The 24,293-nt window shown below is 47.5% G+C and overlaps 1 protein-coding gene across 1 annotated transcript in view; it reads right to left on the reverse strand.

Moving 5' to 3' along the window:
* Positions 1-24,293, reverse strand: part of Iqck (IQ motif containing K) — a 116,913-nt gene that overhangs the window by 43,304 nt on the left and 49,316 nt on the right. The window contains exon 7 of the mRNA XM_050143383.1: positions 15,463-15,547. Coding sequence (XP_049999340.1) covers positions 15,463-15,547 — 85 coding nt within the window. The remainder of the gene's footprint in view (positions 1-15,462; positions 15,548-24,293) is intronic.

The raw sequence follows: 24,293 nt of genomic DNA on the forward strand, positions 1-24,293 counted from the left end.
TGGAACATTTGGGATGATGTTGTCTTTATCCAGCTCACTCGGGATTCATGTCCTCCAGTGTCCTCTGGAAAGGTGGCTTCTCCACTCTTCACTCCACTGCCCACTCTGCACTCCCTGGTGCAATGACACTTGAGCATCTCATTTTGTTATCTCTCAGTCGCTTTTGGTTGCATTCTCTCTCCCAGACCTGACTCTCTAGCTGTGTCTATCTGCCAGTTAGGGATGTGATCCATGGGTCAGCAACCTCTGTACTGGCAAAAATGTGCAAATTCATGGGCTCCAGCCAAGCCTGTGAAATCAGCACATGAAGGTGAGCTCAGGAAGCTTCCCTGGATGATACTGATGTGCACTGACACTTGGGGACACTGCTTTTGTTCTGGGTTTTTGTTGTTGTTGATTTTGCTTTTGTTTGCTTGGGGGGGGGGGTATTTTTTGTGTTTTTTTTTTTTCTTTTAAACAATTTTTTTCGTTTGTTTGTGCAGTGCTGTGGCTGGGTGCATGGTGTCCAGTGTGCTAGGCAGCCATCCCACCACTGCGCCGTCTTTCCCATTCACTCAGTCACTTTCATCCCTGATGGTTGCACTCGCTCTCTTTCAAATCTGAATTTCCCCCATTTTCACACGGACTTGTTCTTCCAGCACGGTCTATATTTTGTTGGAGCAAATCTGTATAATCATCGTAAACACACGACTTCAAAGACTCAAACTGCTGGATTTGAGGCCTGAATGTTCTAGTTGGTGCTGGAGCTGCCTTTTCTCTCTTTTTTGGTGATTCATTTTTAAAAATTAGGAGTTTGTAACTTTTGAGGGTACTAGTTCCAACTCCAAGCTTATCCACATCTGAGATCATGTCTCTAACTAGTAAACTCTTTTATTGGGATGGATAAAATAGTAAATACTGTTTTTGTGGAGCTAGAAGTCTCTTTCATACCAACCCAATGCTGCCATTACAACATAAAAGCAGCTGCAGAGGACATTCTAAATGGGTGTGGCTATGTTCTGGTAAAATTCTGTTAACACACACACACACACACACACACACACACACTCCTGGCTACTATAGAAACTAAGGCAGGAGGATAACCAGTTCAAGACCAGGGTGGACAACTTAGTGAGACTGTCTCAAAACAAAAAGGCAAAAATGACCATTGTGGCTGTAGGTCAAAGGTGGAGTACTTGCCTTGCATGCATGAGGCTGTAGGTTCAATCTCAAGTGCTGCAAGCCCTTACAGCCCAAATAACAAGCCCAGCAGTGGTGGTGCACACCTTTAATCCCAGCACTTGGGAGGTAGAGGTGAGTGTATCTCTGAGTTCAAGGCCAGCCTGGTCTACAGAGACTGTGGATGTCCAGGGCTACACGAAGAAACACTGCCTCAAAAAACAAAAACAAATAAATCAAAACAAACAGAAGCCCCCCCCCCCAAAATAAAAACAAACAAACAAACCAGGTGGTGGTGGCACACACCTTTAATCCCAGCCACGGGGGAGGCAAAGGTGGGCAGATCTCTGTGAGTTCGAGGCCAGCCTGGTCTAGTTCCAGGACAGACTCCAAAGCTACAGAGAAACCCTGTCTCGAAAAACCAACCAACCAAGCAAACAAACAAAAACCTAAATAACAGACAGTGGCTGGATATGCTCCTTGGGGTACAGTTTGTCAGCCTTTGCCTTGACCCTTGTGTGGGTCAATCCCACACAAGAGTGCCAATCCCCAGCTTCAGGTGCTGCCTCTTCCAGTTCTTTTTTTTTTTTTTTTTTTTTTTTTGATTTTCGAGACAGGGTTTCTCTGTAGCTTTGGTGCCTGTCCTGGAACTTGCTCTTGTAGACCAGGCTGGCCTCGAACTCCCAGAGATCCGCCTGCCTCTGCCTCCCGAGTGCTGGGATTAAAGGCGTGTGCCATCACTGCCCAGCTTTTCCAGTTCTTTCAACACTATTAATTTGAGACATTTTTCTAAGCTCAATAAATGACATTGATGTCACTTGGGTCCTGTAGAAACAGCCTCCACCTGGGGGTACTAATGCATGCCAGTGGGGTAGAACAAGACCTGCAGAGCTCCAAGTGATTTCAATGAGCTGAAGTTTGGGCCACCCTGCACCCCTGGAAAGAGAATGCAAGGAATGAACTCAATGTTACAAGCCCTACCGCTGACATCTGTACAGCTCGGCTGTTTCGGTTCCTACATGAATACCATGCTGATTATTGCAAATCCTGCCAATGGGAGTCAAGTGAGACCTCTTGGGCTGTTAGCCTGTGGTCAGGAAGGCAGGATCTGGGTGACTCGTGAACACCAACTGCCTTTCCTGAGGCAGTCACCGCAAAGCCCGGATCTGAGAAGGCCTTCTCCCAGGAAGCCACACCTATTTTTGTGCTGAAGTCCCTCTCAAGGCGGAAGGGGGAGAACACACGTCACAGCACACTAGAAAGAAATGGAATTTCCCCCACAGCTCTGTGAGGACAGTTCAGATAAAGTTCATCCAACTTCTTTTGATAACCGAGTGTCCAGATGATTAGCAATGATTCTGATGCAAAGGCATTTAAGGTATTTGATGAACTTCTCAGTGAGCCACAGAGTCAATTACACCGCAGTGTGCTGTGTCAAGGGCCCGATCACTCACCAGGCTCTGAGCTTTCCTTCTAGTCAGTGCTTAGCTAACAGTTGTGGAACGCTTCTAACAGGGGACCCGTGAGCACTGGTTTAGGAGCTGTCTGCATGCATGCTATTAATTCTCAGACGGTATCTATGAGGCATGCAGTATTGCCACTCCCTTTTCAAAGAGAAAACTGAGACTCAGACAGGCAAATAATGCCCCTAATTCGGTTCATATTATAGCCCTTTAACTCAAGCGGCAACAGTGAAAAGCTATCAGTGCTGGAGTGTTGCCGCTCTATTTCTGATTGAAGCAACAGCTTCAGGGCTGTTCTAATATACCTGCAAATCTGAAAGCCACAGACTCCTCTGTCAGAAGTTCCTAAAAGGGTGTCCTTCAGACTGTCTGTGCTCCAGGAACCTGAGAAGCTTTTCAAATGCAAATTCTTAGGACCCTTCCAGCCCTCCTGAGTCTCGGGGAGGGGCCCTGTCATCTGTGCAAAGTCCTGATGCAGGCTAAAGATGGAAAACCCCTACATAGCTGGGGCATGGTGATGTGGGTCTATAGCCATAGCATTCAGGAAGTTGAGGCGAGAGACTGTGGGTTTGAGGACAGCCTGGGATTCATAATGTCACACTGTCACAAAATAAAGAGATAAATATGAAGAGGTAGGGGTGCAACTTGGGCATGGAACACCAGTCTGGCATGCTTAGGGCTCTGGGTTCCATCCCTAGAAGAGAGAAAAAGAAAAAAGAAGAGGAGGAGGAGAAAGAGGAAAAGTCAGAGGAGAAGAAAAAGCTACTCTGCACTGTGCCCTTTGTGAGTCACCTGGATTCTGGTCTAAAAACAAACAAACAAAAATAACAACAAACTTTGTCATTCTTATCACTAATGAACTCAGCAGCTGGAGAATAACTCAGCTGATCAAGTGCTCATTTAGCACAAAGCTTTGGGTTCCTGGGTTTGATCCCCAGCTCCATATAAACCAGGTTTGGTGTCGTGTTATAACCCAGACTCAAGGTAGAGGCAGACGGGTCACGAAGTTCAAGGCAACCTTGACTATGCGAACTCCACTCCACGTGCACAGGGGAGTACAGAAGGAAACAAAAGAGCTGCTATGTAAATTCCACAGTCTAGGCTAGTCACCCAGAGACTCAGCTGAGCAGTGAAACCGACCTGTGAACTTTTAATCTTTAAAGGAAAGTGCTCCAGAGAAGCAGAGAAGGGCAGCTACCAGGGTGTCAAGCAGAGCGCCGGGCACCTGGCCTTCTGGTGTCTCCTGGCCAAGCTGCCCGGTAGAGACCCATCACACATCCCCAGCAGTTTGTGCTCTGCCGTCACCAGACAAGGGGTTCAAGAAAATGTGACCCTGAGGTTTATAAACATGGTGGTCTTCATTCTCAGCTATCTGGACATGCATGGCCCTTGGGCTGCAAGCTACACACACCTGAAAGCTGAAAGGTCTTTATCTTTTGTTTGTTGTTTGTTTTGAGACAAGTTCTCACTGTGCCCTAGCCCAGGCTAGACTCTTATCCCTGATACTCCTTCCTCAGACTCCTGAGTGTTGGAATTACAAGTTTTCACTGCCACAACCAGCTAAAAATAAAAAGAATTCTTATAAAATCCTTATAAAGATAAAAAAAAGAACATTCTCATGTAGCTTAGGCTGGCCGTGAACTCACTATGTAGCCTTAAACTTCTGACCTTCCTGCTTCCTTCTCCCAAGAGCTGGGATTACAGATATATGCCACTATGTCCTTGTTTTATCTGGTTCTGGGGATTGAATTTGGGGCATCATGTATGCTAGGCAAGCACTCTACCAACTGGGCTATATCCCCAGTCCTTGAAGAAATTCTCAATGACTTTAAACAAGTATAAAAATGTTATACTTTGCCTTGCAGATGATCTGGCTAATCTTGGCCTTACATGTTCTTATTGTTTACTCTCCACCTCAACTCTAGGCACAAAATCCAGTACTACTGTCAGCTACATTTGTAGATGACGAAACCAAGAAGTTCATTGTTAAATCAAGGCACATGGAAAAGAACGTAGATGGTATTAGGCTTCTGAAGCCCAAGGGTCAATATTAACCCACTGCACTGGTGACAGCGCCACCCACTGCACTGGTGACTCCACCCACTGCACTGGCAACACCACCCACTGCACTGGTGACAGTGCCACCCACTGCACTGGTGACAACACCACCCACTGCGCTGGTGACGACTCCACCCACTGCACTGGCGACAGCGCCACCCACTGCAGTGGTGACAGCGCCACCCACTGCAGTGGTAACAATGCCACCCACTGCACTGGCAACGCCACCCACTGCACTGGCAACACCACCCACTGCACTGGTGACAACGCCACCCACTGCACTGGTGACAACACCACCCACTGCACTGGTGACAACACCACCCACTGCACTGGTGACAATACCACACACTGAGCTGGTGACGACAGGCAGGAAAGGAGTTGCTTACATCCTGGCAAGCTGACAAGAATTTGGGGTACGTAAACCTGAAAATGTACTTGTAGCTGTATTTAAATAACTACAGGAATGGGTGCGGGCCGAGGGAGGAGGGGCCTGGCCTGGGATCTGATCCCAGAGCAGTCCGAGGCCCCTATTTATAGTACTGTGGCCTATTTCAGCCTGCTGATTGGCCAGACATACTTAAGTGCCCCAAGGAGACCTGAATGGGGACCACAACAACTGGGTGCTTTTTTTTCTGGGGCACCAGAGTCCTGCTGGGCACAGGCCGAAGTTTCTATCCTGAGCAAAAAGATGCTTTGAAAAATAACAGATTTTCTCAGGCAGGAAAAAAAAAATCCAACAGAAACTAGGTACCTCAGGAATACCACCAAGGATTGAGCGGGAATATATTCTTATAGTGAATATAGGGGTCACAGCTAGCAGGGTGGAGTGAGAGGTGGGGGACAGTAGGGGTACACTGTTGGTCTCATTTTTCAGGAAAAGAAAACTTAATAATTTAAATAGTGACAGTCACGAGGCCAGCAAGTCAAAATGCAAACCTCTTTTTACAGGCTGCTCCCTCTGGGTTAAGAAACAGATTTTTTGTGCTGGGGATAATTGATGCTTTCCTCTAACCCCAATATTTGGGAGGCAGGGGAAGGAGGCTCACAAGTCCAAGACTATCTTTGACTATAGTGAACACAGTCTCAACAAACAGAACTATGCAGCGGGTGGGAGGGGCTCCTGAAAGATCTAAAAGCAGTTAAGAGTTGCTGGGGAGGAAGAGACATTTTCTTGAGTGGTGTAGCCACTGGCAAGATGTCTATGCTCCTATAAGCTCCCCTCACTGGAGCACATGCAGGGGGTGGGGAAGGAAAATTAGAAGGAACCTAGTTGGGAAGAAAAAAGGAATGAGCAGGAGTTGGGGTGGGGAATGGACAAGAGGGTGATGGGGGTAAGGGAGCAAAATACTTTATATACATGTATGGAAATGCCATGATGAGACCTATTAATATACACAACAATAAGTTTATAACAGAAAACCACAGAGTTTTGGATTCAGAAGGTCTGGAGTGGTGCCTGAGGCCCTGCCTCCACCCAGCCCAGGTGACAATGGCTCCTCTACCCGAAGCATAAGACCCCAACTTTCAGCAGACCCCTCCCTGGAAGCTTGTTCCAGGGGTCTGTTCCTGGAATAACTCCTCACCTCCTCTACCACTCGCCCCCAGTTCACTGGCATCACTGACACTGACCTTCAAATCCATCTAATGCCTTCTAGCTCTCTGTGCCTCCACACTTGCTCTGGCTTCGAGATGCACCTAGGCCTTGAGACCTGTGACATCTTAGTCAGGATTACTATGCTGCAATGAAACACCATGGCCAAAAGCAACTTGGGGGTTGGGGCAAAGGGTTTATTTGGCTTACACTTCCATGTATGCCACTGTTCTGCATTGAAGGACAGGACAGAAACTCGAGCAGTGCTGGGAACCTGGAGGCAGGAGCCGATGCAGAGGCCATGGAAGAGTGCTGTTTACTAGCTTGCTCCTCATGGCTTGATCTGCCTGCCTCATTATAGAACCTAGGACCACCAGCTCAGGGATGGTAACACCTACCATGGGCTGGGCCTCCCACATCAGTCATTAATTTTAAAAATCCCCTTCAGCTAGATCTTACAGAGGCATTTTCTCAGCTGAGGTTCCCCCCTTTCAGATGACTACCTTGTGCCAAATTGACATAAAACCAGCCAGGACACATGGTGTGTGTTCTGCTCACCCCTCTGAGAGCTTTCAAACTCTGCAATGAGAAGCACATGCCCCTGGGGACCTGCTGATCTCAGGAGGCTCTAGAAAAAAACTGAATAGAATACATCACATAATCTCTAGAGCCCAGTGCAGATGCGTTGCTGTCTGCCTGATGGCCACCCATGAGAGAAGAGACTCACTTTGTAGGCCACTGGCTTTGGGGTGATTTATTAAGTGGTATCATTTTGACAATAGCTGATAAACTTTTTTTCTTTTTCTTTTTTTTTCTTTTTGGTCAGGATGCTAGGAATGAAACTCAGGGCCTCGAGGACAGTAAGCTTGTGCGCAATCACTGATCTACACCCAAGCATCTCTCCTCTGTTTCTTGTGTGTGTGTGTGTGTGTGTTCATGCACATGTATGTGCACCCATATGCAGAAGCAAGAGGAGGATTTGTTGCTGTTGTTGTTTTGGGTTTTGGTTTTCTTTGAGATGGGCTCTCTCACTGACTTGGAACTCAATCAAGCACTCTATAGAGACTAGCCAGAGAGCCCATCTGTCTGTCACCACCTTCTGAGTCCTGGGATTACAAACGGGTTGTCACCACACACAGCATTCTTTTCCTTGAGTTTTATGTATTGAACTCAGATCTTTATGCACGCATGGTAATTGCTTTATCAACTAAGTTATTGCCCTAGCTCCCTTCTCCCTTTTAGAGACAGGCTGTATGTAATGTATCTTAGGCTGGCCTGGAACTCCCCAAATAGCTGAGGATGACCTTCAAAATGCTAGGATTAGTGGCAAGGACCTTAACTCATAGCAAGCCCCTCGCCTCCCTCTCCCAGTGCTGGGATTATAAGCATACACCACCACACGACATCCATCTCTTCAAACTCTGTTACCTGTTCGTCTGTTTGCACTGACTGACAGTTGACTGCAGGAATGCAAGCAGGGACTTTGCCTCGTTCCCCAAAACACGTGCAGAGTTTGAGGCAGCAAAGCTGTCTGTCTACTAAGGACGACTATTAGTGAATGAACTATCTAATTGTAAAGTTCCTTTGCTAAACTGTTCTGCTAAACTAGCTTCAATTAGCTGGAATGAGGTGCAGAGTAAATAACTTCAAAGCAATTATAAAATAAAAGACAATTGTCTGAAATAGGTATTCTAGGCAACATGCAGTCAATTGGCCAGAGAAGCATGACTCACACAAAGCTGTTTCCTACCACCCGAGTCAGCTGCCATCTGCCCTCACCTGGGCCCCTGCATGAGAACGGAAGTGTTGCTTTTTGTCATGTGGGTTCACCTAGCTGTGTTTCTGTCCCCAGAGGAAAGAAGAGGGAGAGAGGGCTAAAAAGCAACACAAAGGGAGGAAATACACCCGGTCCTCCCAAAAACAGCTGTGCCAGGGACGCCCTCTCTAGAAGGGAAGGAAGCCCCAGAAAGCCCAGAAGCAAACCGGAAATATAAAGAAGCCAGGCAATCAAGAGAGCTGGAAGGTGGCTCAGCAGGCAGAGCACGTGCCTACAATGCATAAAACCATGGGTTCGATTCCCAGCACCAGTAGAAACTGGGTGTGCAATCAAGGGGTGAAGGCAGGAGAATCAAGGGTTCCAGGCCAGCCTGTACTGCCTAGGAAAACCCTGACTCAATCACCAACAAAACCCAGAGTCAGAATAGGTGTGTGCTGGTGTGGAAAGGTGCTTCTGGACTGAACCAGGAGACAGGCTGCTACTATCTGAGCACAGTTAGGAAAAACAGTACAGTGTGTGTGTGTGTGTTCATGTGTGGGGTGGGGAAAAAAGGGCCATAGCCCACCTGAGGAGGTAAGAGGACAATTTTGAGGACTGGTTCTCTCCTTCCACCATAGGTTCCAGGGATCAAACTCAGGTTTGCGCTCTCTTATGTATAAACAACAGAATGATACATATGGAAGTTCACATAAACAAAGAAAATACATGGAAAAGATACATAGTGAACTCCAGAGAAGGATGTTTATTGCCCAGGAATGGCGATGCTCACGTGATGCTCTACTTATCGTGTGTGTGGTGCATGCGCATATGTGTGTGTAGAGACCAGATGTCAGCATTGGGTGTCTTCCTCCATCACTCTCCACATTGTTTTTGGAGACAGCGTCTCACTGAACCTGGAGCTCATCAATTTGGCCATGCTGGCCTGTGAGCTATAGGGATTCTTCTCTTCCATACCCCTACCTTAGGGATTGAGGGGATGTATGCATTACTGTTTAGTGCCCAACTCTTTACATGGGTGCCAAAGATCTGAACTCAGGTCCTTGTGCTTGCATGCAGGCACTTTACCTACTGAGTCCTTCCTTTGTTCGTCCAAACTAAAGGACAGGCTATAAGCAGCTCTGGGTGTCTTCGGAGCCTCCCTCCTCCTGCCAGGAGGGAGTGTTTCAATTCAGAGAAATTAACTTCACAACCACCGATGACCAAGAATACCTATTCTTGATATTCTCATTCTTGTCATAGGATTTTCTAGGTCCTCATAGCATCAAGAGCTTTCTATAGTCCCAAGCTCCATTCTTGACAAGGCCCTCAATGCAGGCTTGTCACATAGAATGCATGAGGCCTCCATCTGAGTGAGGGGGCAGAAAGGCCACCCTGGGACTGCTGACGCCAAAGTGGGCATCTTGTGTCTGCACCATCAGTCTCCATATTGCCAGGAAATTCCAGAATTTTCTCCCACTTGTTCAGTGAAGCAAATAGGTAGCTTTAAATTGGAAGTATTTCCTACATGCTTTAAAATATTCAAAACATAAACTTCAGCTACCCATGGTGGCATGTCTGTAATCCCAGCATTTAGGAGGCTAACCTGGAAGACTGAACAACTTTGAGGCCAGCTTGGATTACAGAATAAGATTCTGTCTCAAAGCAAACAAACAAACAAACCAGGAGTGAGGGACTGGCAAGATGGCTCAGCAGGTAGAGACACCTACCACCAAACCCAATGGCCCAGTGTGATCACTGGTAGATGAAGAAAATCAACTCCCACAATGGAGAGAATCAACTCTGACCCACACATGATTACCATGACATTCATGGTGTGTGCCCATACATATATGCATACACACAAGTTTTTCATTTAAAAGATAAAAATAAAGACAAGGGGGGCTAAAGAGATGGCTCAGAGGTTAAGAGCACTGGCTGCTCTCTCGGAGGTCCTGAGTTCAATTCTCAGCAACCATATGGTGGCTCACAACCATCTGTAATTTGATCTGGCTCCCTCTTCTAGCATGCAGATTGAACATTGTGTAATAATAAATAAATAATTAAAAAAATAAAGACAAGGGCTGGGGCTGTCTTTTGTAGAGGACTCCCCCTGCCATGGAGCAAGCCCTGGCGCCATCCCCAGCACTGTATAAAGCAGGGTGGTAACACATCCTATAATCCCAGCATTCAGGAGGTGGAGGCCAGAAGATCACAGATTCACAATCATTCTTGGTGACATAAAGACTTCAAGAGCTACAAAGACCCAGGCTAAAGGTAGATAGATAGATAGGTAGATAGATAGATAGATAGATAGATAGATAGATAGATAGATAGATAGATAGATAGAATAACTTAAAAATCCCATCTGTACCGCTGTCCATAGTGCTGACAGAGTAGCTTTACTATGCCAGAACCTTCTCTGCTCAGCAGGTGATATTCTTCCCACCCCTGCAGTGCTGGGGACTAAACCCTGCTGCTGAGCTAGGGACATGGGGCTATATCCCCAAGCCCTCAACAACAACAAAGTCTGAGCCTAGAGTCAGGTGTGATGGTCCATGCTGGTGATCCCAGCACTCAGGAATGCACAGGGTGGTGCCGTATTAAGTAAAATAGAACCAAGAACCACAATAACATTATAGCTGGCGTTCTCGTAGCTAACTATAAACATTCAAATACATTATTTCAACAACTACGTAAGAGATGGCCTAAAGAAAGACTGGATGAGGCTGGTAGAGGGGAAGGCGTGTGGTAGTCAGATGCCCTGAAACCACGGGCAGAAATCTGAGAAAGGCAAGTGGATCCACAGAGGAGAAATCCACCCTAGGAATTCAATTTCACCAGCAAGCTGGGGCCAAAACTGCTCTTCAGATCTCCAAAGGGCATGGCCAGCCACTAAGGCTTCAGAGAGGTGGCCACGCTGCAGCCAAGAGGGACTGGTTGTAACCTGATACAAGCACACACCGCCCCCGTGCCCCCGTGCCCCCCCTCCCCGTGTTTAACATTCCTGTTGCACAACCCCATGTCTGACTTTGGATAGCAAGGTCTATGCACCTGCTGGCAGATATCAGTTGTCGGAAGGAGACTCCATCTTCCCTACAGGACCCACACACAAACCTGGAGCTGACGTCTGGGGTCCAGCCTGCATGGGGGCTGTCATCTCAACAGCCTTCTTCAGTTTCTCAAATTGCAAGGCTTGCTGAGGAGCTGGGTCACGCATACCTTTGATAAAATGAATCCAATCTCTCTCACTTACACACACACACACACACACACACACACACTTATATACACACACATCAACTTCAGCATAGTGTTTCCTAAGTGCCATCTCTGGGAGATTAATGGGGGCAGCTGTTAAGGTCAAGCATCTTGGTGCAGGAGCGACTCCCCCCAGGAGCTCATGTTTAAATGCCTGAGTAAATCACAGAGGAGGGCTCATAAAATGGAACAACTCGTCTCTTATTCATTCTTGAAGATGATTTAAGCATTCAGTTACTCATTTCTAAAACTCTAGGAGTGCACAATGCCAGCAGAGTGCTGGGGCTGGAGTCGCGGCAGGGGAGTCAAACAGATGCCTGTGGACTACAGGGTTAAACAGGTGACACCACAAGGGAGCAAGCCGAGTGGGTGTGATCAGAGGGCCCTGCCTTTGAAGAGGTGACCAGAGAGCCACTGGAGAAGCCTCAGCGAGGACAGCGAAGGCCATGACTGGGAAGTGGCAGGTGGAAAGAATCAACAGCAATGCAAAGGCCCCGTGACAGGAGCCCGTGAGATGTCACAGTGGAATGCGGAGGCCATGCGGCCTGTTTAAAAGTCACTTTCTTAAGGAAACTGAACTAATAGCCACAATGGCACAATACTGTATGCCCAGCCAGGACTGCGTCCTCCTGTGGACTGTCCTTCCCGTGTAACCTCCAGCGGCTACAGCGAGTTTAGAGAAAGAAAAAGCTGCCAGGCCTAGCAGCCCAGTCAGCTGCCCAACATGAACCCAGCTTGCTCTTCCTGCTGTCCAGGAGGAGCTGCGCCTCCCATGACTGACAGGAACAATGCAGCCAGGCTCTCTCTGGCATCCTCGCTGTCTCTCCATCCTTGCTTAGCCTACAGTCTCAACACCTTGCTATGTTCAGGGTCAGATCCCTACCCACCGGGCTAGGGTGGCTCTTTTCCAAAGAGAAAGGCCTGGGTTGGGGTAGGGAGATAAGTAAACTAAATGGGAATGGATTGAACACCCACTGCCTACGACTTAACATTCTCAAAATGCCCTGTCTTTTAGGTCCCATGCCCCCACACCTGGTGAGATCAAAATGTTGGCAGGATTTGAGGTTTGTAATTATGTGTGTGTGTATGTGTGTGTGTGCATGCCTGTGTATGTGGGTGCCGTGCACGCCTGTGTATATGGGTGCCGTGCACGCCTGTGTATGTGGGTGCCGTTGGAGGCTAGAAAAGGGTGTTGGATTCCCTGAAGCCGAGTTACAAGCAGCTGTGAGAGGCCTGACACGGATGCTAGGAACTGAACTTTAGTCCTCAGCGAGACTAACAAGTGCTCCTAACCACTCAGCCACCTCTCCGACTCCTATCTGGAGTATTATTATGAATTATTATCTGCGGGACTGGACTAGACATGCTCTGAATACTACTATACTGACTATTTCTTTACTCCATAATTGAGTAAATCTGTGCATACACCTTACCAAATCTAAATCCTACATGACTCAAAACTCCATTGACCCAGGCATACTTCAGGCTCCCTCCCCATCTCTGCCTTCCTCCTGCCACCGAGCCATCAAAATGTGGGGCACAGTTGAATATGCTGCTAGTGAGCACCCAGACCTGTCTAGTGCTAGATTCTGGCCTCTCTCGATTAACTTAGCAATAAAAGGTGTGTGTGTGTGGGGGGGGGGGTAACTCGGTCCTTATGCTATGAACTCCACCCACCACCAGCAATTAGCCTACAGACAAATTCAGACAAGCGTGTAGACATATGAGGATATTCTGCATAAAACTGCAACTTACAAGGCAGACAAAAAAAGAACATTGGATTGCTTATGGGTCAACAGATTATAATTCAAGCTATGCACAGAAATAAAACATAAGTGCATATCACAGAACCATCAGCCTTTGTGTGCTGACAAGGAAAGCTACTTCCAATCTGTCAGTGAGAGGAGAGCATGCGCACAGTACAGCACTTAGCACCCCTAACTGTAAAAACAAAGTAAAATTTCCTATATGAATAAGAAAATTCTAGTAGGCAAAATACCAATCAGTGATCTGAATCATTTATTTTTTTCCATAATTGGTATGTATTACTAACATGTGCCACCAAGCCTGACTTCAGTTCCACCCCCAGAACCCACATGGTGAAAGGAGAGAATTAACTCCCGAACACTGTCCTCTGTCCCTCCACAGATGCTGTGGCACTTATGTGCACATGCACACTCATATGCAACATTCACACTTGCAATAAATAAGAAAATAAATGCAAAGGATGTTTTTTAAAGCGGATACTGTGGCTGGGGGATATAGCTAAGTTGATAGGATGCGTGCCTAGCATTCATGAACCCTTAACTTTGGTCTCCAGCACTGCATAAAATCAGCCAGATTCTCATGGTGACATTTCCTCAAATGAGGTTCCCTCCTTTCAGCTACCCCTAGTTTGTGTCAAGCTGATATAAAACTAGCCAGCACAGATAGGAAGGGCTGATTTTGGCTTGTGGTTTGAAGGTGTAGTCTTCTGTGTTGTGTAAGTTACGGTGGCAAGGGTCTGGCTGCTGGTGACATTGAATCCACAGTCAGGAAGCAGACAGAAAAGAATTTGTTTTCTCCTTTTTATTCAGCCCAGGACCCCAGCCCACGGGATGGTGCTGTGCACATTCAGGGTTGTCCTTCGCACCCCAGATGAACCTCTAGAAATACTGTCCCGTGTGTGCAAGAGGTATCTCCTAGGTTATTTGAAATCTTACCATGTCCACAGAGAAGATTCCCCATCACCATGAGATTCCTGTAATAGTGAAATCCATGACCATGGAAAGCAGGCTGGTGGGGGCTGGGGGCTGGGAGGGAACAGGGGTATGAGGAGTTGGTGCTCCATGGGGAAAACGTCAGTTAAGAAAGATGAAAAGCTCTGGAGATGGAGACGCCAGTGATGCGTGCGCTACATCACGGATGTACTTAATGCTGACCAAAGGATTCGGAAGATGTTGGTCTGAACAGTGTCCCTGATACTCCCCACAGCTGTAGAGGGAGCGCTGCTCTCTGGAATGGGCACTGCACGTTCATCTGGAAGCTTGCTAACCTTGATCTCTGATCACCAGATAACTTAGAGACTGTGTGTGCACTGTGTGGCACAGAGACGCCTGGCACTCCAATGTGTCCTTGACAATAATTTTTTAAAGAACGCCTTTGCTGAAGGGCTTCATGACAGCATGGCTCAGGAACTCTTTAGAAGCTCACCTTTGACCTACAATTTCTACTTCTAGAATTTCTCCCATTTTAGGGGCCGGAACAAGTTACAAACACGGCTACCCACAGGTGTCACAACACTGACAGCGGTCTTGGAAATCAAGAAATAATCTCAACATCTCAAATAGGAAAGTGGTTTGAGAGCCCACTACAACAGAAAAGGTAATTTTTTCCCAGTAAAGAGTCTGTGCTGTTGTACATGTTGAGGTCTCAAGTTATCGAGTTTGACCCCAAAATGCCGGTAATGGCTGTGCCATTGTCGGTGACTTGGCGTTTGTCTATCTTTTCTGAAATAATGTGTGTTCCTCTCTGCTTACATGAACCTTTGGATTTTGTTTGTATGTTTGATTTTTTTTTTTTTTGAGGTAAGGTTTCTCTTTATAGCCCAGGTTAATTTTGCTTGAACTTGTGCTAGGATTATGGGTATGGACCATCATGTCTGGCTTGCAATATTATTTTTAGGCAACACAGGCCAATCAAACTCAACTTTAAAAAGTTGGAAGGTATTGAGTGTGTACGCAAGTGAGTAGGCCTGAGGCTGACATCAGGGGTCTTCTCAGTGAATCTCTTTATTTTTTGAAATAGGACTTCTCACTAATACCGAATCTCATCCACTAAGCTAGACTGGATGGTTAATGAGCTTCGGAGATCTGTCTGTCTCCACCCAGCCTTGGCTGGGATTACAGGCACAATGCCTAGTTTTTTACATGGATTCTGTGTATATGAACTCAGGACCTTGGCTTGTATGGCAGGCACTCTTACAACAGCCCCAACCCTCAAATGTCTCTTTTATGGTAATTGCAAAATAAGTTTTGATTAAAAACATAGACTCCGAATCCCTCTGTTTGCAGACCTGTCTCTGAGGTCTACATGTGAGTTGCAACATTCAACTGCAGATGAATCTGTTTTTCCACTGGCCCACCATGTCACAACAAGTCCCAGTCATGCCTACTGTCACAGTCACAGACAGCCCTTACCAGATAGGCTCTCCAGAAGGACTGGATCCTGATCACCGCTTCTTCTTCTGTCAGTAGGAGCGAGAGGGGGATTGGTGGCCGAGGGCTGAAAAGCAATAAAATGGTCATAGGCCTGTGAGAATCCATCCTTCATCCTGGCAATGCCTTTGACAACATAATAGTCTTCCTGATTAAGAGCCTCATCCATCCCCATTCTTAGAGGGCAAAACTGTCATCTTTGATGGAAGAGTGTACGCTTGAGTTAGCATTTCCTCTTAAGACCTGGGATTTTTCACAACTGTTATTCTCTCTCTCTCTCTCTCTCTCTCTCTCTCTCTCTCTCTCTCTCTCTCTCCATATGTGTGTGTGTGTGTGTGTGCATGTCTGGGGAGTGGGGAGGGGTATGTGTGTTCAAGTGTGCACATGTACAAGACAGAGGCTGACACCCACTGCCCTCCCCCTGTTATGGTTCACTGTGTTTTTTGAAACAGGATCTTCAGTTGAACTTGGATCTCCTTGCTCTTTGGTTCAGCTGGCCAGGAGGCACCAGGGACTGTCTCCTGTTTGCCCCTTACTCCCAGCTCTGGGGGTTACCCACACTTGACTTTTTACATGGATCCTGGGGATCTAAACTCAGGTCCTCCAGCTTGCACAGCGAGCACTGGACCTGCTGAGCCGCTTCCCCAGGTCCAATCAGTGTGTGCGCTTAAACCACAGCTAACCCATTCTTCCTTTGAAGGACTCAGGTTACATTGGCCTTAAAGATGCAAGAGCCATGTCATCAACCCAAGACTACATAGACATTGCGCAAGAGACAGAGTACCAGCGTTTGTGGGGACTTTGTAGCTTAAGCACTGCATGAGCCAGCTTGGTGACTTACACACACAATCCAACCATTTAAGAGGTGAAGTGGGAACAGCCTAAGTTCCAGTCAACCTTGACCCCAAACCAACTTTGAAGCTCGTGAGACCTCTGCAAACAAAAGGGAAAGTAGTGGTAAGGATAGGGGGGCGCTCAGCAATTGAGCACTAGCCAGCCTGGCACGCACAAGGCCTTGGGTTCAACCTCCAGGTCAGAAAAGAAAGAGGAAGAAAGAAAGGGAGGGGGAGGGAAGATGGAGAGAGAGAGAGAGAGAGAGAGAGAGAGAGAGAGAGAGAGAGAGAACCTTGATACAGCATGTTGGGGTGAATAAATGCTTTTAGATTATTCCAAAACAGAAGAAATCAAAGCCAGGAAGACTGTGGTTTCTGAGACCCTGTCTAGGGGAGCAGCGTCGCAGCAGGCTCTGGCTTTGGGGCTGGCCATCCTCCAATGGAGAGATGAAGTAGACATTGCTGTGGAGATAATCAGCCCCTGCAAGCGCAGCTTTGTGTGGACCTTTCCCTAATGTTTACTTTCTACTTTTAGCCCCAGCAGACGGCCTTTTGTTTGTTTGCTGCTTCTGTTTTGGCCTCTTCTTGCCTAATAGCTGCTTTCCTGGCTGCAGTGCTCTGTTCCTGGGAGCCCTGCTTTCCATACGCAGGGTCTTGTTTTCCCATTCTCCCATTCCCGTGTGCTAGAAATCAGTGGTTGTCACCACCACATCACTAGTTAAAATGCCTTCCGGAGACTGTGGTATGGCAGCAGTGAACTTAGAGAACAGCACAGGAGCACACCGACAGCAGCTGATGTTTACTGACCACTTTCTGGCCCCATGCGAAACCAGGCCTCTTCCCCAGTTCCAGCCAACCAGCCCTCTCAGCTCCTCTGAAGCCCTAGGGTACCAGGACAGCTATGCAGGCTGTCTCTTCTCAAGGGTGCCCAGCAGAGGAGACGCAGGGCCCTACCTCCCAGTCTGTCATCTGCTTACTCAGCCCTGCTCCATGGTGTGGGGCCACATCTGCCTAAGATGAGGGCACTTTTCCTTCATTGTTCCAATGTGTCTGAGGGCTGGTCAGCACCAGACACCATTTTCTCCTGGTTCATTCTTAGGTCTCTTCTGATTTCCACTCAAATGTTACTTAAAGCATCCTTTGGTTAGGCTGGGGTCTAGTTATTCTTCTTTTACCTCTTGGTCCGCTTTAAAATAGATCTGTGTGCTTGTCTGATGAATGTTTGAATCTACATGACAGAAAGCCATAGGCACCTAGCCTGATCTCACATTTGCTCCTCTTGGTATTAGCACTTGGGACAACACAGGCATGCAGCAGAGCTGTGGAGGCAGGCCATTGTGATCGGGTAACCTGCAGGAACAACCTAACAGAGGGAGAGCTTATATTGGCCCATGGGTTCAGAGGGATCTCAGTTCCTCAAGGTGCGGAGTGCATGGTGAGGCTCTTGGCCGTGTGAGTATATAGTAGAGAGCCCTCATGTCTGAGCTGTCTAGGAAACAGAGAGCTAGGAAGAGACCAGGGTAAGAATGACTTTCCAAGTCCCTCTCCTTCTTACTTACTTTCACTAGCCAGGCCCCACCCTCTAAAGGTTCCAGCGTCTCCCAAATAGTACCACAAGCATGGCCTCCAGTATCTGCAAGATGAACCTGTGGGTACATTTCAGATTGAAACCCCAACAGCCTGGCAGGGTGCTAAGTGCCGTGCGTGCACGTGGCTTCACCAAATCTTCACAGAAGAAACAGGGCTGCTGTGACCCTGCGTTTAGGGCTGAAGAGACATGAGGAGGAGGAGGAGGAGGAGGAGGAGGAGGAGGAGGAGGAGGAGGAGGGGGGTAAGACAAAGGGAACTCACTCAAGGTCACTGACTGCTTCCTAGTGGGAATGTAGGCCACCCAGAAACAGGGAGTGACCAAAGAAGGGAAGAGATAGCTAGAAGGTCACCAGCGTGGGAGAAGGAGCTCAGCAGCTGATGGATGATAATAGAAGCTAGGTCAGGATGCTTTAACAAAGAAGAGTCTGTGGCTGGCATCTGAGGGGAAATTTGGTGGTACCCGTCTTTTCAGTGGCAATCTTCCCTGCCACGGGTACGTTTCTCAGTGCCAATGTGGCGAATGTCAAAGTAACAGTGTTCCTGCTGGGGACCAGAGGAAGGAATAACTGCAAAGCTGAGGACACCGGGGCCAGTCGGACAAAGGGCCTTGTTCAGTAATGAGACCCGGAGCCACTTTGCATCTCAATGACACGTGCGAACGGCAAAATGAGTGGCTAATAGGTCCGTGAGGCAGTAACATGAGGCCACTTTTAGTGATGTCCCTGGCTTTCAGAACTAAATAATATAGCGCTGTCTCATTCGCAAACAAGAATCAGTGCGAGAGAGCAGGCATGTATCTATCAGGCTGAATGAAAAGGATCTACTCTTGCAGAGAAGCGCCTGGGAATTGTTTGCTTCAGTGGGCCATCTTGAAGGGACAGATGCCATGCCAGGGCCTTCCCTGTCTTGGAATCAGTACAGCTGGCCTGGGGTCAGATAAAAATAAAGGGGCAAGCCTCATCACTAGGACACTAGGAGCAAGAGAGATGAATGTGTCAATCACAGGAGGAGGCTGCGGCACAGAGGTCCCTCAGGGCTGGGGCTGGACATCCCCGGCGCAGAAATTCTGTCACTAATGGTCTCCAAGACAACTTGTCTTATTAGCAACACTCATCAGAATGGCAGCCTCCTTTTCTTCCTAACTGGGAATTAAGTGTGTGTGTGTGTGAGTGTGTGTGTGAGTGTGTGTGTCTCTGTGTGTGTGTGTGTGTGTGTGTGTGTGTGTGTGTGTATTTGAAAATATATTCATGTGCTTCCCCAGCTTTGGCTGCAAAGCAAAAGATTTGCGGGCAGAGAAGATATCATAACATGCTTGCAAATGGGGCAGCGAAAAGAGGGGATTAGGAGTACTTTCTGCACAATCACAAAAACAAGAGCTCAGATCCCAGTGCTCTCGCATCAAGCCCATCATCCCGAGTCAATCTCTGAGAGAGGTGACATTCTCTTCTGGTGTTCATGTGCACAGGTTCACGCACCCGTGCCCATACACATATGCATGCACTCACAGACATAGACAGATACACACTAAAAAGATCTGGGAGGGCGGTCCTTGTATATTTCTCTATTCAGTTGTATGAATTATAGTCAGGTAGAAAGAAAGCTTGAACATTACATTTTAAATTAAATTTATCCTTCTTTCGTTAGGTAAAAGATGAACTGTTCTCTTGGAACATTAAAGCAGGAATGATCCAGATAGAAATCCATTTCAAAAGACTGCGCAGGCCAAGCTCACATCAATCATCATAATCATAATGTCTGTTAATGGCCTAGGATTGGGTGCTTTCCACCTACTGTATCTAGCAAGAGATGTGGCCCTCAACCTTAACTGCCTTACTCTCTTACACCCTTTACTGGGCACTTACACTCTGGGGCAAGAAGGTGCATGTGTGTACAGGTATGTGTGGAAGGCAGAGGTTGGAAATCTTCCTTAACTGCACTCAGCCTTATATTTTTGAGGCACGAAAAAAAAAAATACCTGCAGCCCACTGATTCTGCTTGGCTGGCTGGCCAGTGAGCAGCCAGGAGCTCCATCCCCACCCCCACAGCACTGGGCCACAGGTGTGTTCAACTGTGCCCAGCTTTTTTCCTGGGTACTAGAGATCTGGGAACTCAAGTCCTCATTTTACAGATGGTGCCATCTCTCCAGCCCTCTCAAGTCTTGACTTGAAGTCCAGTAGACCCCAGACATATAGCTGACTGACTACCTCTTCAGATAGGATCTCCTAGGATCCCTTTAATCCCAGGATTCTATGACGTGAGGAAATTCTCCAGCAGTTCAGGCGTAATTCCTGAGTGTGGCCTTCCAGAACATTTAAAAATCATGGTTAGCAGCCCATGGTTGGGCTTTTGCCCCCTCACTAATCTCCACCCCAGGAAGTCAACAAGCAGTGATTACCCCAGTTGGCTGAGTCACTGCCCTGGTTAGACACACAGCAGGTTGCTCAGCCCACCTCAGCACAGAAGCTGTGAGCCCAGATAGCAGCCTACAGAACAACCAGCATCAGGACCACATGCTCCCCCTGTGGGTAAGAGATACAGGAAAGCTCTTAAAGACCAAGACTTAGGGACTTGATCCCCACCCCACTCCGTAAAATATACCCCAATTGTGATGTTAACTAGTCACGTGTCTTTCCTATTGTGACTTGGGGAAACTTAACAGCTGGCCTGCCATTCAGTCTCCAGAGAGTGAACTAAGGTTAGGGTGTGTAACATCCCTTCCTCTACCTTCTAGGTCCCTGAGATGAGGAAGGGAGATTGGAGACAAAGGACTTAAATTTAAACAGAGTGAAGCCCAGCAGCAAAGCCAGACCATTTAAAAACCAGAATGAGGTCTGGGGAAATGGCTCTTGCCACACATGCAGGAAGACTTTACACTGTTCCCATGTAAAACCTTGGCACAGTGCCACCCATCTGTAATCTACAGCAAAACAGATGAGAATCCCCCAAAACACCCAGGCCAGCTAGCATGGCATACACAGTGGCAAACAGCAAAGAGATCCTGTCATGTCTCAACTAAGGTGTGAAGTGAGGACCAGTAATTTAGGTTGTCTTCTGACCTCTACATATGCACCATAGCACACATGTGCCCACATTCACACACAAACATGTACACACATACCAATGCACATGCCAAGGCCAGAATGACCAGAAGTTACAGAATTTGACTAAATTCCAGATGGACCAGGAATTCGGTAATACACGCCTGTCACAGGACCTTTCCTAGAGCTAGGGGGAACGTCAACAGACCAAAGAAAGAATTCCATTTGTCAAGCTGGATGAGCCAATTGGTATGTTGGGGTTATTTACAGGAGCATGGGTGACTCTAAGGCAGCTACCCCACCAGAAAGTCCCACCCCAGCCTGGATGACTCATGCTGCTGACGGGTCCCATTGTTTTCCTCTTACAGGCAACAATGAGGAGGGCTCAGAAAAACTTCATGAGCCCTGCTTGACTCTACCCTCACAAGGCTATATTAACAGCCCTGCCTCCCAAGAGCTCCCTAGTGGCTTCCTACGGGCTATCCCAGCTGCTGATTTCAGAGAGCAACAGTCACACCAAGCCCAGAGGGGATCTGCACACCAAGGCCTCCGCGTAGATGCCACGCCCACCAACACATGATCCATCTCTAGCTTCCCCAGGTTGTGAGAACTCCTAAGTATTGAGGTTTATGTGTGGGTGCCAACCCCCCTAACCTCTCAGGATCCAGAAGGACCACCATAGCAGGTGACAGCTGACTGACAGAGGTCTGAGGGCACACAAATCAACTCACAGACGTCTTTTCGTCTTGTCCTGTTTATGACTCCTAAGTTCTCCCCAGTGCTCTCTCCAAAGCTCTTTCAATGCCCCCCCCACTCCCGCAAGGTTTCCAGTTTATATATGCACACAGACATAGTTAAAAACTCTTTGGCAAATAACTGATACCAAGCACGCATCTCTTAGGATCAACAAGACGGGTAGACTGGTAAAGCAGGCACCAGTTCGTGTACTACTGTCTCAGAGGGTGCGTGGCTGTGAAGTCCACCCCCAGGCCTATCTGAGAAGGGGCAAATAAGGGGAAGAACTATGATTTCTAAGAGAGCGAGAGGGAGTTTGTGCCATGTGTTAACTACATTTGGGTGGTTAGTTAAGCTAGAAGTTGGTAACTGATAAACGTAGAGAAAAAGAACAGAAAAAAAAACGCCCGTGTTGTACACTCTCTAAGCACTTCCATTCCAGCGGCAGCTGGGATCACAGCGTTTGTGGTAACCCTGGCAACCAGCATAAGCCAGGCAGGAGGGAAGCAGATGGTGCTTGCCCCTGCCTCCCTGGGGCTAAGCAACAGGGTGCTGTGTGTGTGTGTGTGTGTGTGTGTGTGTGTGTGTGTGTGTGTGTGTGTGTGCTGTATCCACTGTCACCCAGGTGAGAAGGAATTCTTTTCTCTGGGGCTGGTTTAGTGATCTAAGCTTTTTTCCTGTATTTCTATGGGTAAAGGCACAAACAGTTAATTTTCTGGACTAAGATCTTGTGTCAGTGAACCCGAGGTGAAGGTAAGTACAGAATACTGACAGCTCGTTAGGGCAAAGCAGAGGCCAGTAGGTTACACTATGCTGAGTTGGCTATTAGAGAATTCAAGGCCACCCAGACCTGTTTATTAGTAAGGGCAGACATGCTGTCTCCCTGCTCAATACCTGTCTTTCAAGGTTCTTATGTGTTCTATTAGCAAGGATCCTTTCCTTGTTGGATATCCTGCCATAAAGAATAATTGTGGGGGGCTAGCTTTATGCAGATTTGACTATGAGAACAAAGGTTTCTTCGGCTGAGTGAATGCTTTCACACCAGGGCCCCACAGTGTGGGAAGAGGTCATCCAGTTGCCTGTAAATCATGCCCAATAATTAATATACTACTGGGGCTATTTGGGATGAAGCCCACGATGGAAAGGAGGAACGCTATGGTTCCACAAGGTCTTTACAGAAATGGCAAGGACGATTCGAAAGACAAGTGTTCCTGAAGCTCTGCAAATCGGGTCCTCACTACTCCATGAGTTTGTCAATTATCTGTCACTGTCCTTTTACTGTGTAATGCGTGGACCACAGATTTAGGAAGAAGCATGGCTGTCTGGGACCCAGATACTTCCAATGACATCTGACGCGTGGGCATTCTTGTGGGAGGGGCCTTGACCTGCAGTGTCCCTGCTAACTCTGCATAGCGTCAGAATTAAATCTCAGGACATCCAGCTACCATGTGCAGGGAACTGGAGAATTGTTGGCATGGGAACCATATACCCTGCATCATAAATCCTGTGACTAGAGACACCGTTGGATCCTTTGGTGGCTGACTCTGGTCTGACCTGGACTGTTCCCCAGAGCCTGGTATGGTAAGGCTTTGGTCCCCAGCATGAGACGGTTGGAAGACAGTGGGGCCTCTAAGAAAGAAGACCTGGGGGAGGGCTTCCGGTCGATGGAGGGAAGGTGTCCTTAAAGGGTAGTGTGAGACTCTGAGCCTCTCTTTTTCTTTTGCTTCCTGACCATGAGAAGGTTGAGGGTTTTGTCTATTTTTTTAAGTTAATGTCAAAATAAGTTTTATTATGACATTTTCTTACACATATTACTATTTGAATTTGCCACTTCCTCCCTCCCTTATCCATCCTTTCTCCATCACTGGTCCTCTTCCTCCCCACAGAGTTCCTTCTCTGCTTTCACAGTGCTTTGGTTTAATGTGAGATGCTTCCTGTAGGGGACCAGATGTGCAGACATGCGAACCTATAGGAAGCATCTCACATTATTCTAAGGTGTGTGTGTGTGTGTGTGTGTGTGTGTGTGTGTGTGTGTGAGAGAGAGAGAGAGAGAGAGAGAGAGAGAGAGAGAGAGAGAGAAAGAGAGAGAGATCTGTGTAATATTTCATCCTACTTGAAAGCTCCTTAAGTTCAGGAAGTAAACAACTCAATGGCTTCAGAAAGTCCTTCAAACTGACCAGATATACTAGGACCTTCCCTCCCCAAGCCTATCTGAACAGTAAGGACTACTGAGAGAATCTCAGACCAACTGAGGAGTCTAGAAGGGGCTCAGACTCAGCAAGCTGCCTGGAAGAAGACCATCTGAGCTGCCTTGAAGGCTATGCAGTGGCTACTAGGTTTCCAGTTTTTATGAACTGTCACCCATGTTGTGCTGGCTTTGGTGATGCTGCTGTCTTTGGGTCATTTCTGCACCTGTAAGAAGCCCCTCACCACACTCTTGTAAATAACCCCAATAAACTCACTGGCCACCTACTTGGACTTTGGTGGTATCTTTACTTTCATTTGTCATCAGCTGTCCATGGTGAGTAGGTGTTTGTTCATGTCGTCCCCAGGAACAATGTCACACAACACCCCATCACGATAGACTGTCCCCTCTGGAATTACATCCACCCCTTTT

Source organism: Alexandromys fortis, unplaced genomic scaffold (assembly GCF_014885135.2).
Source record: "Alexandromys fortis isolate MF-2015 unplaced genomic scaffold, M_Fortis_MF-2015_v1.1 scaffold_45, whole genome shotgun sequence".
Taxonomy (NCBI): Eukaryota; Metazoa; Chordata; class Mammalia; order Rodentia; family Cricetidae; genus Alexandromys; species Alexandromys fortis.